The sequence below is a fragment of the Buceros rhinoceros genome, unplaced genomic scaffold, assembly GCF_000710305.1.
Source record: "Buceros rhinoceros silvestris isolate BGI_N320 unplaced genomic scaffold, ASM71030v1 scaffold7915, whole genome shotgun sequence".
Lineage (NCBI taxonomy): Eukaryota > Metazoa > Chordata > Aves > Bucerotiformes > Bucerotidae > Buceros > Buceros rhinoceros.
The window spans coordinates 62,383-79,776 of NW_010414502.1; the positions used below are offsets into that span (position 1 = coordinate 62,383).

Sequence of the window (17,394 nt, forward strand, 5' to 3'; positions counted from 1 at the left end):
CATTTATGAGTAGGTACTACCTAGCCAGTCTTCTCTTCGGGTTGTGGGAAGGGTTCTCCAGATTTTAGGGAGGACGTTACCCTGACGTTTACCAGTTTTGAGCGAAGGAGGAAATTTTTAGTGTTCATTCCCTGTGGACAGTCAGTAGAAAATCTTTCTTTTGTAGGATGTTCTTGAAGAGAGAATCTCCCTGGAAGTCCAACTGGAACAACTTCGACCCTTCTCTCACCTCTAAGCCTACTGCCGTTAACTGTGAATTTACTAATTTTGAAAGGGGTATTGGTTTCAACGCCTATTTAAAGATCCATGCATCTAGCTCAGTGCACTCTATTCTACATTAAATGTTGTGGTTCTGTTTTGTCAGTTTGTCCACTTTTGTATTTAAGTATTTTGATTTCAGTACAGAGAAAAACCTTTTTCCTTGAATGTGACACTGCCTCTCACTTCATTTTCTGTGAGCATCCATGATGACTTGAGTTTGCAGAGTTTGTCGCCAAAATTTCCAACTGGAATTTTTTAGTGGTTTCTTTTTTCCCATTGAAACACCTTTGCAGAAGAGGGTTGCTAATCCGTTGACTTTAATCTTCAAGCACGTAAACTCTTCTTTCTCTATGGCATTTATTTTGTTGTGCCAGAAACGAGAGAAACTAGTAATCTGTCATCAGCCAATGTTACTTCCCGAGCTGCCTTTCGCAATTGGAAAGTTGTCCGCAGTTCCCACAAGCCTGCCTCTTTGCAATAAACCCACTTACGCAGGCTGACAAGAGCTCTTGCAGGCTCTTTGCCATATGAACTGGATTGGGTTTTGTGGTTTTGCTGCATACGTTCTAGAGTATGTAACCACAGATTGTCAGGTGTTCACATTTTACCCGTTTATGACCCTGATTCAGTCGCATGCACACGAAGATTTATGGTACAGTTGGTAGTCTACCAAACAGGCCTTTTCCAGTCCTCCCTTTTGTGAAAAGAGTTGGGTGTAAATGCCCAGCATATTAATTACACATTACTTAAGCACCACCTGTAATTGCATGTTTCACATATTACCTTTTAATAACAGGTCACATCCACCAGTCTTCACTATAACAAATTGTATTGTCAAGTAATGTGTCAATACCTCTATGAACTTCTAATTCCCAGCAAAAAAAAAATAAATAAATTCAAAAAATGAACAGTTTGCTTCTTAGGAATTCTGGGGTACCTTCTGTCATCTTGTTTCCAGGCCTTATTTCTCTGGCATTTAGACAGGCTTCACTATTAACAGAGTTCCCTGAGTGTATTCTGCTATTCAGGTTGATGTACTGTATTAGGATTTGTTGTATATTGTATGATACACACCTTTTGATCTCATATGTAAATTTGCATTAATTGCTGACTAACAGCAGATATTCTATTTAATGGCTTCTTCTGGCTGTGGGATCATAGATGTTTAACTGCATGGATGTATCTCTGCAGAATCAGAACTAGCAATTGTGTGATTTTTACACCAATAAAACAGCACAATATTTTAATTTTGTGGATTCATCTTTACTGGGAACTGAAACTCAGTCAAACGTAGGGGAGGGTTGTATTACAGGTCTGCAGGGAATTTTTTGTAATTTTGTGGCGTGTATGAGAAACGGTTGATCATAATCCCTTGACCATTTTCTTCTCTCATTTTAGTTATCAAATTCTTTTGGTAATCTGTGGCTATACTCCTTTTGTATCCTCCTATAAGCAAATTTAATACAGTTGTAACTTCTAAAAAGTAAATGCTGGTAATGACTTGATCAAAGAAATGTAAAGTTCTTTAGTCTTCATTTCTGGTTCGATTTCCTTGAGAGTGCTTTTCAATATTAAAACTAAACGGATCACCTGTTAGCAGTCCCTATCCTCACTGTCTCACTTCTGTGCTTAAATGAAATTCTCTTAACATCTGCTTCCCTTCCAGAAGGAGTGCTCAAGTCAGATTTTTCTGCTGGACATGTTGTTTGTTACAGCACACAAAGAAGTGTTTCTCTTTTTGGTTATCATATACAGACTGGATAATTCTGGTTAATTTTTATTACTATAACTATTCCAACATTTTTTTCCAAAGACACAGAAGTGTTGCAGATAGCATATATATATAATCCAAAATAAGATTCACTGGTGTGAAAGGCACGAATGTCATCGCTGCATGAAAGAAGTACTTTCTGTTTGCATGTAAAGGGATTAGGAAGTGATAGCTAAATGGGCGCAAAAGTGACAGAAATTACATTTCAGCTGGCCAATTAGTAGATAAAGTACAAGACTTTAACTTCAAAAAATAAGATATAACTAGGGAAATGCAAAAAAAAAACCAACCAAAAAAAAATGCACAAGCAAACCCCAAATCAAACCCCAAAACAAAACTAAAAAACTTCAAAGTTCATGGACTTCTGTTATACCTGCCAAGTAGGAAGAACGGTGTTTTAAAAAGTGGGAAAAGTGATCACTTACTGTACTTAAAGAATGCTGATTTCAAATCAACTGTATCTTGTCTGTAGTTTATTTTAAAGTTAACAGATTTTAAAATGGTATTATCATATTAATTATTTTCATATTAAATTTTAACTAAGCCTGTGTTTATAGCAGCAGGGTTCTTAAATCAGAATTTAACATTTTATTCTTAAATGTAAAAAGCCTTTTACATTCAAATGTGACGTGTACATATGAATTCCGTAATGTCCATATCTTTCTAGTGGAACAACAAGTTAATGTCTTAAATGAAGTACTTAAGCAGTCTGAACATTTTTGTCTTGCCAGCAAGTCTATTTTTAAGAAATTTTGGGATTACTTTTAATGCATCATTGAGTACATTTTAAACCAGTTTTTCATGAAGAGCTTGTAACTGAAAAATTACTTATGTCTTAGGAACATCACTGCCAATGACATTCAGAAGTTACCTCAGTTATTAATGTAATCCAGATTTAATCCCATAGAAAATTACTGCCCTGTCTTCTCCATGTTGTTTGGTCTCGATCCAGCTACCTGATGGATTATTTTTATGAACTTAGATTGTAAGCTCTTTGGGGCAAGGAATTATGTACCATACAAGAGATGTGGTCTCTGCATTGCAAGTGTTAATGTAGACTGCTCAGTAGTATGGGGTGTGATTTGTGTACCCAGCTGGGGGGGACGGACAGCAGCGTGCATTTCTGAAACACCTGCAGTGTGGTTTTCTTTGGACTTTGTTGTTGGAGGGGGTCACTTTTCTCATTTGATTCTCCTTTGTTCCTCCTACTAACGTGCCTCTTTCTTCATTCCACCTGCTTTGGAGTTGTTTTTTCCCTCCATTCATTGCCTGTCTTTGGGCTGCGGAGAAGATTTCCAAAATGCAGAGGTAAAAAGCTGAAAAAACACTTTTTGATCAGTATTTAAAGTCTACTCAATGTAAGATAGTATTTTCAATTTTTTTTGTACTTCACACGCCCCTCATTTTACTTGCATTGTATAGTACATGAACTAGAGGATCTCTTACTACTGAAAACGTTTTATGTGGGATAAACATAGTTGAGGTTATAAAAATTGAAAACTAAAGAAAATAAATTTGTAGCATTGTTTCCTGTGTGAGATGTCTCTGTCCCTTATGGATGGGGTGTGCTGTGTTTCGCTCTACATTTAGGGCAGAGTTAAGCTACTCTCCTGTGCTCAGCTGTGTGCAGTTTGTCTCTAAATGCAACTTCATGTATGACCTAGTCTGAATCCCTTTTTCCTGAAAGGAAAAAAAAAAAGAAAAAAGAAAAATCACGGTTTCCTGACTCATTCTAGTCTTAGTTTCTAGTAGAATGTAGATTTATGAAATGGTAGAATGTACAAAAATGTGTTAATCCCAAGTGAATAATAACAATTCTTACTTTCTGTGGAAGATTTAAAAATAACTTGTGTATTTTAAAAATAGTTTCATGCTTAGATTGCTTAAATACAGAGTCTGTGTGCAGTTCAGTATTCATTGATACTCCCCAAAGTTCCGTTTTTTGAGACATACAACTTAAATTTCATAAGCAGATTTGCAGCTTGTTTTGCCATGCATGCCGATGTACTAGTCATTTATAATACAGCTCTGTAAAGGAAAACACATGAAAACCAAGGATTGGATTCTCTAGTAATAAAACTAGTTTAAATGTTAGGTTCTCTTACAGTCTTTGAAAACCACTAGCTAGCGGTTGTGTGGAAAAATGTCTCTATACTAGTAACGAGACTATACAGTGTTGTCCTGATGATAATTAGTGCCCAAGCCAAATATAAAATTATTTTTTTCTACAGGAGTCTGAATTAATTGCTTTTTAAAATTCCTTCGTGTTTGAAGGGAGGGTTTTAATACTGTGTAATTTCCTTTCAGTAATATTTCTTTAAATTGGCAAAATGGGTTTTAAAGGTGTAATTCTTCCTTTAAAAATTGTTTGTGCACTAATTGTGCCTGGATGTACACTATTTTACTGGATTTTATGGTTTCTGCCAAGCTGCTTCCATAGGTGGACTCGCTAACCAGGAAACACACTGCATTTGATTGATAACCTTGGAGAACTTTGCATGCCAAAAGCATCAAATGTTGCGTTGTGAGTGGGGGTTTTTTTCTCTTTTTTTTCCTGTGGCCTTTTCAAGCAGCGGATTCCTTTGAAGTTTTTAAACTTCCTTTTTTGCAAATAGCTGTGCATGTAGAATAGTAGGAAAATTTCTGTTCCTCTCATGGAAAAAGGTTTTCTCCATTGACTGAAGAGGGGGTTGCATTTTAACTGTCACTGTCCTTATCTGAATTAATACAAAGTGAGTACTGCCAGAAATCAAACGGAAAATAGACACGATGTTGATTCCAAGCTAGAATTTGGGGTTTAAAATGTTGATAAAGGTGTTATGATGTGTAATTTTATGTATTATTCTATATTCGTGTCCTCACACTTACGACCCAGCAGTAAGGAAAAGAGAAAAATGGGGGCAGATGGATTGAACGCTGGATCCAGAGGAAGCTTGCAGCTTCTGCATGATGTAGTGCTCCTGTCCAACTCGCGTACTCAGTGTAAATTATAAGTCTGAATATATATTTACCTAGTCTGTTTACATTTCGTGATTTGCAGGTTTGTTGCAGCATCCACATGTTTGGATGATCAAGCTGGTAGCTTCAAAATGAACTTGTAGTATGAGACTTTTGGTAGATTATGGGAATTTCTGTGTCTTCCTCACTTGGGCGTGTAAATTTAACAACAGACACATGAAATCATGCGTGCAGGCAGCTTGCTTTCCGAGCAAGTCTGTTTCAAGTGCGTTGCTGAAACCTGAAGGTGAAAGTACAGCCTGATGCAAACTCGTAGTAGTACACTACAGCTAGTTGCTGTGAATTTGCATAAAGTCTTAATGCAAAATTCATTCCTGATTCATGTGGATTTACAATCTGCTTGTAGGTGTCTTCAGAAAATTTCAGTCTCATCCTGGGGTCCCGTGGAATCAAACCTTTGTTCAAACTGACTCTTCTATCAGACACCCTGCGAGAAGTTCCTTGTCATTTCCAGCACGATAAACGTGGACTTCTGGGTCTCAGCTTCACCCTGCAAACTGCTGAGTCTGCAGGATAAAGCACGTTGCTGAAAACGTTTGTACATGTGTGAAGGGGTAGAGACTGAACTTAATAATTTGCTTAAGGTCTGGGCTGACGACTCTGGAAATGTTTCTGTCAGAATATCTAAGATCTGCCTTATTTTCAAATGAGAACAAAAGAAAGTGTTATTGTGTAAAATATAAGCCAAGTTAGTTGGGCTTTTTAAACTTCTGAAAACTAATTTTACTCATCTAAGAACATTTCCAGTCTACTTTCTAGACTGGTGCTTAGCATATGTTTGTTGTATTAATTATTGTTTTCCATTCTTGAGTTAGGAGGTGACCCAGTGAGAGGTTTTGTTGTTAAGATCCTCAGGGTCTCGGTGAACTCAAGATGCTTCATAAAGGTGCAGCTTTGATCTCAGACCTTGTTTGATTTGGCAGCCTATTCAGCCCCTTACTACTGCTCTGAAATTAAGACACTTCACTTCTAGCTTGTAGAAGGTAAGAAAAAGCCTTTTTCTCAACTAGTTGCGTGTTCTTGTAAAACCAGAAAGCTGAAGTAGGGCTGCCACAGCCTTACATTTTGAACCAGCTGGATTGCCAGCTTTTAAAATAAAAAATGCGTGCTTTTTTCGTGTAGTTTCTGTGGAGTTTACATGAAATTAGATTGAAAATCCTGACACAGATATTGAAAAGGGTTTTTTTTTGTTGCAGTGGTAGTGGGAATGATTTTAATCTGGAATGTTGGTTTTCTTCTAACATACCCCTGTTTTCTTTGAGGTGCATCGTAGTTTTTAAGGTTCCATATAAATGTATCTTGTATTGGCACATGCTTAACTGTTGGACTGTATTTGTTCCAGTACTTTGAAATTTTTAAGTCTTTTCAGTATTTTGGCCTTTGGCTTAGTGCTGCAGTATTGCATTGATCAGGGTGGTCAGATGGATGAAGCCGCCTTACTCCAGCTACAGGAGGCATCGCTCTCGCAGGCTCTCATCCGGCTGGGGTCTTCAACCACCCCAGCATCTGCGGGAAGAGCTGCACAGTGCGCTGTAGGCAATCCAGGAGGACTGAGGGTAGCTTCTTAAGCCAGGTAATAGCCCCACCAGAGGGGATGCGATGCTGGACCTGATCATCACCAGTGGGGAGCAGACATTTTCATCATGTTGGTAGTTTTGAAACAAAACTGAGTTTGCTTGCACAGGAATTCGGGCTCTGTTTTAGTTAAGACCTTTCGTACAGAAGAATGGTGAGAATTACCAGTTGAGGATCCTTTGATCTCTTCTTGTCTGCCAGCTTGGCAGCGTGAGCTCTAGTGCTGCTCTGGCTAGAGCGTTGATCCTTGTGCTTGGTCAGTCTTGTAGAGACTGACTTTCTGAACAGAAGAAAAAACAGCAATGGCAGGCAGTCCCTGCAAGGAGTTCCTGTGTTCAGCAGCTGCTTAGCACAACTAGCTAGACTAGAGCTAGGCTGCAGACGCAGAACCACGTGCATGTTTACAAGGACGTGGTGTTTCTGCACTAGTGAAGTAGAGCACCACGTGATGTAATGGAAGATCGAGAGCAGGGGACACTAAAGCATGGACAGGCTCTGCAGGGGACTCTAGCAATGGCATTGTTGGGTTGCCTCCTCCTAGCATTTTCATGCTGTTGCAAAAGTACTTATTTTACAGTTAAATCTGAAGTGAGCTGAAGATTAAAGACAAAAAGTCATTTTCCTGATACTGTGCTGCTAGAGAGGGACCTGTTTTGAAGTTTGCGTCTTTTTAATCTTCTTTAAGCTCTGTGTAGAGACAGTGCTTGCCAGTCTGCACATATGGCCACGCAGAACTGGTGTGATGATCCTGTGGAAGGGTGTGGCATAGGAACGAGGAACAACGTCCACTCCTTACCCTGTCTGAGGGTGTCTTGTTTTCACACACCTTTCAAAATGACAGTATAAAATTCTAATTTAATAGCAAAAAATAAAAGTGAGGGTTTTGAACATGCATGCTGTAGGGCGGTTTTCCAAGACCCCACGAATTTCATGCATTAAAATCTGCTGCTGTCATACCCTGCTGCTACTGGTTAGACGTTTTCATTAGGGAGAGCGAGTGAAGAGTCGGTATTGCCTTGGATTTTTTCCCAGCAAGCGCAGTTTTGGAGGCTTGAAAATGTTCCTGAAACCCCACCCAAAGAGAGTGTTTGGAGCAGTGGTTCTGGTCCCGATCCAGCTCACCAGTGATTCTTTGGCTGAATACGTTTACAGAAGTAATCGTGTGTTCTGTCGTAACGTGTTTCTCGTTTGCTGTCGAAGACCCCACTTCGTTACCTAACAGTGTGGATTGCAGATTTAGAAACTGGGGCAGTTCAGCCACTCTGAACTTGTTTATTTTCACCATTTCCACCATGTTTATTTTCATACCTTGTCTCTGTGTGTTTGGTGGCAGAGAAAGCCTTTCCTGGTGCTGTTGAATTTAAAAACATGCTTTCGATGTCTCTAAAGTACAAATTACTGGTGATCATTTTCCTTGTAAATCCGCACTTGGCACTTCTATCTTCTCTCCAAGGTAGATTTAGCCCAAGGGGCTACACCTCTCAAATGGGTGTGACAAGCACGTTTCCATTTCAGCTGGGCTGCTTTGAGGGGATGCTGGGTTTTGTTTGTATGGCTTTGTGAATCCGTTGGCTGTGGGTTTGAATTGGATCTGCTGAGGTAGTTTCATGAGCTGCTGAGAACAATTGTTTCAGGCCAGTCTGGAACGTAAAAGATGTTGCCTTGCCTTAGAAACCAAGTCTCCTGCTAACTTTGAATTTCAGTCACGTTCTGGGGATAGAACACTCATGGTTTCCACTAAATTAGACATTTAATTTACAGTGCATCTACAGAAATGACAGCAGACAACAACCACCGCTGCATCAGAAGGCAGAGATGTGTCAGGTCGGTAATCGGAACAAAGAGAGAAGTTGAGCTCCTCCATCAAGGTGTTTGTGCTCCAAAAGCCAAATCAAGTGAGCACAGATCTTTGCATTTTTGATGCTGTTTCTTACATGCAATATACTTTGTTACCCTCATCAACTGTCACATCCTGAGAGCTGCTTTACGTTTTGTGTTGCAATTACCTCCAGTAGCTGGAACATCTAAAGCGCTGGGTTTTTAAAGCGAGGGATGCGATCAGTTTTTCTGGCGACAAATTAAAACAAAGATGGAAGGTGTGATTTGGAGAAGTATTTCTTTTTCTGCAAGCTTTTAACAATCTTAAATTATAAAATATGATGGCAATAGTAGCACATTCTCAAGAGTGAAGATGACAACATGCAGCTCACACAAAGTGTTTCTAGGTTGGCACTCGCAAATTTAAACGCGTCAGCTGATCCGCAGCTCTGCTGAAGCCCAGAACTGTGTTTAGATTCTGCTTTATTTAGGTGCTGCTTTATTGATGCAGGTCTAATAAAAACGTCTTCTGTTTCCAGTGCAGTTGTTAGGTGGGGCCTGCTCTGATGCCTTGTTCCTGCTATCCAATGTTTCACACTGTGCTGGTTGGAACTTACGGGCAGTCAAGGAGGATTTGGTACATACTAACTAATTTTAAATATTCTGTCTCTTAATAGTGAGTGAAGAGGGCTGTGATGAAGCCGTGTTTTGTGTTGACGATAGTGAGATGCACAAGGCGTTGATGGCTGACAGAGAGTGCAACCATTTGTAATGAAGAAGGAATGAATTTCCAGTATTGCTGGCTAAAACAAGTTCTGCCTTAGTCTCTGCTTGGAGCTGGGTGTTTGCGTATGGGCAGGACGACTCGTGTATGGGGTGTGCAATGTGAGGTGCCACATCTGATCGCGCGGGGAGTGATGAAGTGCAAGCGTGTTTAGAAGCAGCAGCTCTGACGTGCAGCGAGCCTGCTTGCACCCTGGTGGGCTTTGGGGCAGTCTGGGCCAAATTTGGCTGCCGTTTTCTTTCTGAAGAAGTGAGCTCTGTGCCCAGCTTCCCTGTGACAGATAAAGCTCCTTCCTGGAGAGGAAGCTCCTTCTCTTACACCTGCAGTAGGTATTTACAGAAGGGAATAGCTGGGGAAATCATCCATGTGAAAACAGGAGGTTTGATTTCTTGTCAGAAGCTTGAGACTATATGTGGACAAAGGACAACTCTGTCCTAGGACAAGAGTTTTGCCTTTTATGAGAAATGTGTAATTTCCTTCATTTTTCTGTGTGAGTTTTAACTCATGCAAAAATCGTGGACCTGTGTTTGAAGAAATAAGAAAAAACAGAGACACTCAATTCTTCTTTGGGAAGGCAAGGGGTAAGGTAGCTTTTCAAAATTTGTCATGAACAGAACTAAAACTAAAAGCACATCATGTTTCGAGAGTTGAGGCATGTGAAAAATGCCAAGCATCATACACTGGTGCTTCAGAGTCCCTGTATACACCGTGTTGAAGGTGAAATACCTTGAACTGCAACGTAACCATGATGAGCTGGGATCAGTGGGGACACTCAGCAGCCGTTAACAGACAATATCCAAGTAAAATATGAAGGATGTGATGTAGCTGTGCGGTCTCATATCTTGCCTGCGGTGTACAAGGCTGTAACGTGCCACTGTTACAGCTGCAAAGCACAACCTGCTGAGCACTGACAGAATCCGGGCTGTCAGCCTTGGTAAGTTTGTGTTTCTGTTCCTTCACACAACTGAGATTCCGGGACACAGCTCAGCCTGGGTGTGTTAGAGTTTGTGTACGTCTGTCACTTCAATAACTTACTGGAAAAAAAATCAGTCCTTTCTTATGTTGAAGCATATTTTCAGAGTTCAGTGTATTTCCTAAACAAAAGATGTCTGCTTTAATAATGTCTTGCTGTTTTCTAAGAAAGAGGCAGTTAATTTAATACCCCTGACTCTCATCTCTTCCAAATCCTATTTCCTTAGATACTTTCCTTTTCTATTAGCTTTTCTTCCTGATTTTTGTTTTCTCTTTTAGTTCACTGAAGATCTAGCAATGTCTCTTGGAGAGAGGTTTTCTAGATCAGTGATGCAGGAAAGAGCATCATCTTTAAAACACCTGTTTGGTGGTGTGAGTTTAGGCCAGGAAACGTTCAGCATTAATACAGTTTTATCTCCGTAAACAACTCTTCACGAAACAAGATAACAGAAAAGGAGCTCATTTCCTGCAGCCACTTATGTACTTGTGTAATTACAAAAGACTGTCCACAAATTTGTTATAGACTTTTCCTGTAAGAGCCTAGAAATGCCATTAGTTTATTATGACCTAAACAGAAGCTCAGTCTCTCAGAAATCTTGCTATGAAATTTTCTTGTACGAATCTGGAAGATAATGAGCATTTGCCATTACTGGAGTGTGTAAAAGATGCAAATTTGTATCCAGGAGGAGGTTAAGAGCATTTAATTATTTGCAGTTAATGCACTGTGACTTTTGATTGCCTGTGGGCTTAAGCTGGTTGAAGAAAAAGGTGCTAATTCTTGTGTAACTCCCAACAGCTGCTTGAGAAAGGTGTTTATGTCTGTATCTCATATTATACCTACACATTACATACTTGCATGTACTGCTACAGAATTTCAGAGATCAAGACATCCACCAGACCACGCATTTGTCAGTTATTTGAAAGGTGTTTGGTCATACGCCTAAGCAGAGCTAGATGACAGAGCCCAAAAAAGAAAGAGAACTCTATTGCAGAACAGCTTAAACTATGAAAACCCCTGGTTTGAAGGGAGTTTTGGGACCAGTTAGCATTACAAGGTTGCTAGTGAGGGTACATCTCTCCTCCTGAATCCAAATGAGCAAGAATGTCACGCTGCTTGTGTAATTGCAGTGCTGCCAGTGACTCTTGCTTCCATGACTTGTCTTGCATCTGTACATGCCTTGAGGCCAAAACATGCTGCTGCTTCACCTGTGTTCAGGAGCCTTGCTGACAGCAAGCAGTTACTGCACAGAAAAGGGTAATTGCCCCTTACTGGCCACAGCCTTTATTTTGTGAGGAGCATTTTGTGTTCTAATTCTCCTAAGCTGTCTCTGGATCTCACATCACAGGTACATACCCAGCAGCGAGCTGGGACTTCGAGGTACTTTCTACCAATGTGCAAAACTCCTGGAGAATCTCAGCAATGCAAGAGAGATGCTCTCATTCATACGTGATTCCATGAAGGAAAAGCCCAACTGGAGTCCCTGCTGGTTCATTAATCATTGAGATTTGCCTGATAGCTGAGGCAGGCAATAAGGGTGTTTGAGGCTGAGTTTGCTGCCAGAGCACGCTGAGGTGTTCAAACAATCTACAGAGTGCAGACTTAGGGATACACGTAATTCAGAAATGAGCAGGAGCTAACAGAACCCACAACTACATCTTGTGGCCGAAGCAGCATCTTCTCCAAAGATGCCAACAAAAGGCATCTTTTGTTCCCTGCCCACATGCCCACTTTGGGCAGATGGAAGCTTTCCTCCCTAGCTTCCTTTCCTTTCCTTTTTTTCCTAGATAAAGATCTCATTCCTTGTGCAGTAAGTATACACAACATAGAATCTGAATGTATTACCCAAAAAACAAAAATAAAGAATATCTGGAGCCAAAGGCATGGATTGATGCACCAGGATAGAACTCCTGGATGTAAAACCAGCCTGATTTTACACTAATACAGACTTTTCTCTATATTATAACATATGAATCACCACAAAATTGCATATACTGGATTTATTGAACAATAACTATTTACCCAGTTTAGGAATTTCACAATACTTGCTCACATCGTGTGGACTGCTAGCACACATGCTAGTTGTGATTTAGTGACATCTGTAATTATTCACAGTAAACTCTGCAAACATTCAGACCATGCAATAACTCATCTGTATCTTTTTAATGCAACTGAACAGAGAGCACCTTCTCTAAATGAAACATTTAAAATGTTTGACTTTATTAACAATAAATTAATCTGTGACGTCACTGATCAACAAAGCACTAAGATACAATGTGCAGATTGTCTCCGTACTGACCAGAAAGGCAAATCATCACTGCTTTCATAAAAACTGCAGAAACACTAATGCACTTATATACATACATCATTTTCAGCTGAGCAGAAGGAATGTACTTCCAAGTTTACCCCATTTTCCTATTAAATAAGGCAATAAAAAGCATAGTGTCACAATAACCCACTTAACATTCTAGATACCGAGTCCTGACATAATGCAGTGCTCAAAGAGGAATGTGCAAAAATAAATGCTTGGATTTGCACTTTGATTCTCCATTGTGTAAAATTCAAAACCAAAACCACAAAACCACAACTGTTCCAGATTCTGCTGTCAAGAAAAAAAGAAAAGCTGCTGGGAGAATCCAAATTGCCAGCGCTGTTCTTTCAGCCCGTGGTACTATTTGGAATATCTTGAGCATCTGCTAAATGTAGTTTTTGGCTGACACAAACTGTTAAGGAGTATCATTTTCAGCTACAGCTGAGGAATGAATGAGGTAGCAGCATTACAGGAAACTACGCTTCGTCCTGTGACAGCCGTGCACCAGTCTGGGTGAATTCAGTTCTCGTAAGTAAGTCCTATGCTAGTTCTCAACCAGCAGATTAATCTTCTTCAACAAGACCTAAGCATTACACACCTCCAGAATTACCTGGCAGGTCAAGGAGGATGGCAGATGAATAATATCACGTAACAGTGATAAAAATATCACATGCCACTTGTGTTCTTGAGGAGACCTGGCCTTAAACAGCTTTGCCCAGACACAGGGAATGTATATACCAGAGCAGCATCCTAAGGGCCAATCCAGAGTCACCTTCCTCACTGCACACAAAGTGTGTAACGAGAAATAACTGGACTGCAGTATAAGCTGAATGCAACACTCTTCAACTGTGTTCTTAGCTTATCAAAAGTACGGTGTAAAAGACAAGCTAAGACATGTAGCTTGATCTTCTGGGTCAGCTAAGAGAACACACTTGTTCAATTACCAAAGCTCTGCTGAAGGGCTCGACCCAACCAATTAAAAAGGTGAGTCCAGTTCTCACAGTAAACTCCGTGATAAACAGCTGCATGTATTTCTAGGGGTAACTCCAAGGTAACAGGATTCCCTTCTCAGCGGGACAGAACTCTTCTGAATACTACTGAAGGAATATTGTGATGTATGTTTGTTCGAAAACGTCTCAGTGAGACACTCACGCTGCTTCCGCTGGGCTTTGCCATCGGCTGTCAACACACCGTCCGAAGTGGTACACACTAGCTAGAAAAACTAGCTATGAAAAACTGCCTTTAACTGAGTCTGAGGATCCAGACATTTATCTGCTGGAAGAACCTAAAAGCCACGCTGTGTTACAGCACTAATTCAGAAGAAAGGAGACCGCAGCGACTGGACTCCTACAGACACCAGCTGCTGGGGAAATAGACTCTAATTTCATAACAGTTAACAATAATTCTAATGGAAAGTAGACATTTAAGGAAAAGGATACATGGATGAATTCAGTTCCTCTAGCTGCAATACACATGAAAAGAGAATCAGAAATGGCATTTCAGTTAGTCAAATGCAAAAGTTATGCGGATGTAATGAAATACATTTAAGCAATGGCAGAAATCACTAGTAGTTTGGGCTGAAATGTTTGGTTCTATTAGAAAAAGCAAAGCAAACCTGCACTGAATTCTACACCAACGAAGCTCCAAATTAAGTTTAAATCTGCTGATCTCAGGAAATTCGAAGAAATTTTAACAGTTTTGTTTTTTAAGGAAATACGCTAGGAAGGAGAAGCTGGAAGTGTCGAATATATAGATCTAAATTCTTTGGTATGTGTGATCTTCCCCAGATGTAGGAGGATGGACCACAGGGAAAAGGGCTGTCTCTAAACATCCTCAAGACAGTTTACAGCTTGACTGCTCCACTCAAAGCAAACAGCAGCCTATAAAAAAAGGAAAACAAGGGTCTGTGTTTCCTCAAAACCAGGAGGAGCACAGGCAGTTCATTACAGAACCCCTCAGCCGTAAATCGCTGCCCACCCAGGAGAGTTTTCCTGGGCCGAATGCTGTGGGCAAAGTTCCGTGTGTTCTGCCTTGCCCGTACTTACATCTGACAGCAGCCTGTCCAGGTTGGAGTCGCTGGCTAGCTTTCTTTTATCTTCAGGGAGTTCTTCCAGCTCCCCGTAGAGCTCCAGATTGAGGCGAGCGAGTTTCTCTTGCATACTCCGCACGTGCTCCATCTGCTCTATGGAACACTCATTTCCTAAAATGATGAGCAACAGCTTTAAAGAACCCTGAGAGAGCAAATAAGGTGTGAAGACGCAGCTTTTTACGTCACAGAAATAGAATTTACACATCAAATTTACAAGTGAATTTGCTTTCCCAATGACTTCTCGCTGTTTCACTACTGAAGTTTCTGTTGTGCTGCACTGATGATAACCACCAAATGTAATGACTGGTTTCTAGAAGATACAAATTTTTCTCTATACTCCTGAAATTCTCTCTGATTTAGGAACACCTGGTTTTTAAACTTTAAATAGATCACAATAAACCTTCTTCCAAATTTTGATTAATCTTTGGGGTTTTTCTCTTGTAACTGATACTTCATATAATACAGACTTTTCAGGTTCTCTTATAAAATCAGTGTGGAATTAACATGCTGACCTCAGCACTAAACCCACAAAAGCACGTAGGCATCTTTCTACTCAGTACAGGGGGGGAAAAGGAAGCAGAAGAGCATCATGTTTTATTCTGAAACGCCCACTGACTGTGAGGTAGTAAGGATAGCAAGGTGCTAAGACAGAAGAGTAAGCTGGGTAAAATGCACTTGCATTGGATTCCGTAAAAGTTGTTACCAACAGTCAAAAGTGTTGCTACACAGCAAAATCAGGGGCTAAACAGAGTTACTACTTATTATTTCTACACTGTCATAAAAAAGTGACTTCAAACTTGGCATCTTGGACCCACCAGCCAAGGTACAGCCTTTGGTATGTCGTGCGGGAAGGAACAATGAAAGGGCTTTTGCATCATCGCACATCAAAGACGACCTTACCAGAGGACTATCATTCAAACACCCGGTTAAGATCTGTTAACTTCATTTCGTACAGCAGAGACTGGCAGGACAAAGGGGCAGTCTGTCCATACAGCACGTTTGTTTGCAGTTGTTACTGGTGTCTAGCTATAAAAACTATTCTTGGATACAGACAATCCATGCACTTACCAAACGCTTGAAGTTTGCCAGAGTGGAAGTCATTCAGGAGACTCAGAAGTCCCCTTTCCATTTCCTGGACATCTGACACATCTGTGAGAAAAGAATGCTGGATGGGCGCTGCCTGTGCCCCTTTTGCTTCGCCTCCTGGAGGTTTGGCTTTCTCTTTTATTACCCTGGGAAAAAAATACATAATTACAACAAACCAAAAACACTACTTCCTGCTTTCACTGGGAATCTGAAACGTAGGATACGTGTACATACGGGCTTTGAAAATGAAATGGAATATATATATAAAATACATATTTCCATCCTTTCAATTTAAAAAAATGGCTTGTCTTGAGAATAAAGAACGACGACACTATCTTGACAGTCTGGTACTGCAAAACAAAGGATTCCAACAATCTCTTTCCCACTAACAGTGGGAAACATCAGCGGAGCACATGTATGTATGTCAGCCAGTACTTACAGGTCAATAAACTCTGCTGCCTCTCTCCACCTAACATTTCACTTTTAAACCCTTTTCACTCATTTATCTACTTTATCTGCCGCGGCCAAGAAATGTATTTTCTAACATGCAGGAAAATTAACATTCTCAGACTGAAAGAGATACATCACCCATGACACACAAACTATTCCAGAATTTCTGAAGAGCTGAATGCCTCTGTGCTCATGAGTACAGCCTGGGAGCCCCCGCTGACAGGTCCCCAAACAAAAACCACCTAGAAATTCCAGTTCTAGCCCATCCTCTTCAATTTACATCCTCTGCTTCCTGCCCTACTTGTCAGTTCCAACCCTGCGGTACGCAGGATTTTACTTGTTCCTCACAGCTGCACGCCTGGGGCTCTGCTGGCTCCCGTACAATGCCCACGTTTGCCACATTTGATCACCCAGCTCTGCTGTGACTCTTCCAACAGTGACAACAGGCGGTCATCTCTTCAGCTAAACTGTTAGGAGTCTGCAGCACTGTGTAATGTTTACAAGAAGCTTACAAGAACACTACTAAGCACTTCCCTTTTCTGTAAGGATAACCCTCATACTGCACTAAACACAAACTGCTTTGCTACAAAAGATGCGTCCTCAAAAATTTTCACAAGCCTGAAGCTCTTTTTTGATTTTCCATTCTGTCCCAACCAGGTTAAACTCCCTTTAGACCGCCTGAGCACGGGCAGGTTTCTGGCCCTCTCTTCCACTGAGCCTGCAAGACGCTGCCACACTCACCGCTTTAACTTTGGTTTCTGTACCGTAGGCTGTGGCGCAGGGTTGGAAAAGGCTGTACTTTTACTGACCGGCACCGAGTTCTTCTTGGAGTTAGCAACCTGAGCAGGGTGGCTGGTAGATGATTTGGGGCTCCTCCTCTTGATTTTCCTTTCTTCCATCTCTCCCAGTTATTTCTTGTCCTCCAAAGGAAAGAAAAAAAGTAAAAAAAACCTCATTTACAGTGAAAGCAGGGAAAAAACAGGTCACAGTGCACGGCAATGCAGCTTTACCGCTGCTTCCAAGATGAGCAGTCACTCGCTTCCTCAAAGGAAAGCTCCAGTCTTCAGCGGCTGCCCAGGCCTGCCCTGACGGGCAGGACAGGGAGGAATTACAATACTCGGTATCCGCCTCCGCCGACAGGCCCCTCCCACCCATCTCGAGTTTGTGACCACGGACCACCGCCAGAAAACGCCGTGGCGACTCCAGCCCGCGCCAACCGAAATACCGAGGAACAGCGGCGACCCACCCTTGCCCAAGAACC

General features: G+C 41.0%; 2 protein-coding genes across 4 annotated transcripts in view; one reads left to right on the forward strand and one right to left on the reverse strand.

Moving 5' to 3' along the window:
- Positions 1–412, forward strand: part of REPS1 (RALBP1 associated Eps domain containing 1) — a 46,841-nt gene extending 46,429 nt beyond the window's left edge. For both annotated transcript variants that reach the window (XM_010137110.1, XM_010137109.1), the window contains exon 19: positions 167–412. In XM_010137110.1, the coding sequence (XP_010135412.1) occupies positions 167–235 (69 nt within the window). In that variant the 3' untranslated portion in view covers positions 236–412. The remainder of the gene's footprint in view (positions 1–166) is intronic.
- Positions 365–17,074, reverse strand: CCDC28A (coiled-coil domain containing 28A). Of its 2 annotated transcripts, XM_010137106.1 has the most exons (5): positions 16,875–17,074; positions 15,666–15,829; positions 14,554–14,708; positions 13,948–13,970; positions 12,788–12,910 (listed from the first exon to the last, which is right to left on the reverse strand). In XM_010137106.1, the coding sequence occupies exons 1-5, from the start codon at positions 17,030–17,032 to the stop codon at positions 12,856–12,858; spliced, it is 555 nt and encodes a 184-aa protein (XP_010135408.1). In that variant the 5' UTR covers positions 17,033–17,074; the 3' UTR covers positions 12,788–12,855. The 2 variants fall into 2 exon arrangements, with proteins under 2 accessions (XP_010135410.1, XP_010135408.1); XM_010137108.1 differs by lacking the exons at positions 12,788–12,910; positions 13,948–13,970 and adding an exon at positions 365–609.
- Positions 17,075–17,394: the final 320 nt, after the last annotated feature.

What these genes read in the sequence shown, in the direction of transcription:
- CCDC28A (XM_010137106.1), bottom strand. Translation starts at nt 17,032, where the DNA reads ATGGAAGAAAGGAAAATCAAGAGGAGGAGCCCCAAATCATCTACCAGC. An exon ending in CAGAAACCAAAGTTAAAGCG is followed by an intron (nt 15,830 to 16,874) that starts GTGAGTGTGGCA and finishes TTTTTTTCCCAG; the next exon opens with GGTAATAAAAGAGAAAGCCA. An exon ending in GAGGAACTGAATTCATCCAT is followed by an intron (nt 12,911 to 13,947) that starts GTATCCTTTTCC and finishes AGTTTGTGTCAG; the next exon opens with CCAAAAACTACATTTAGCAG.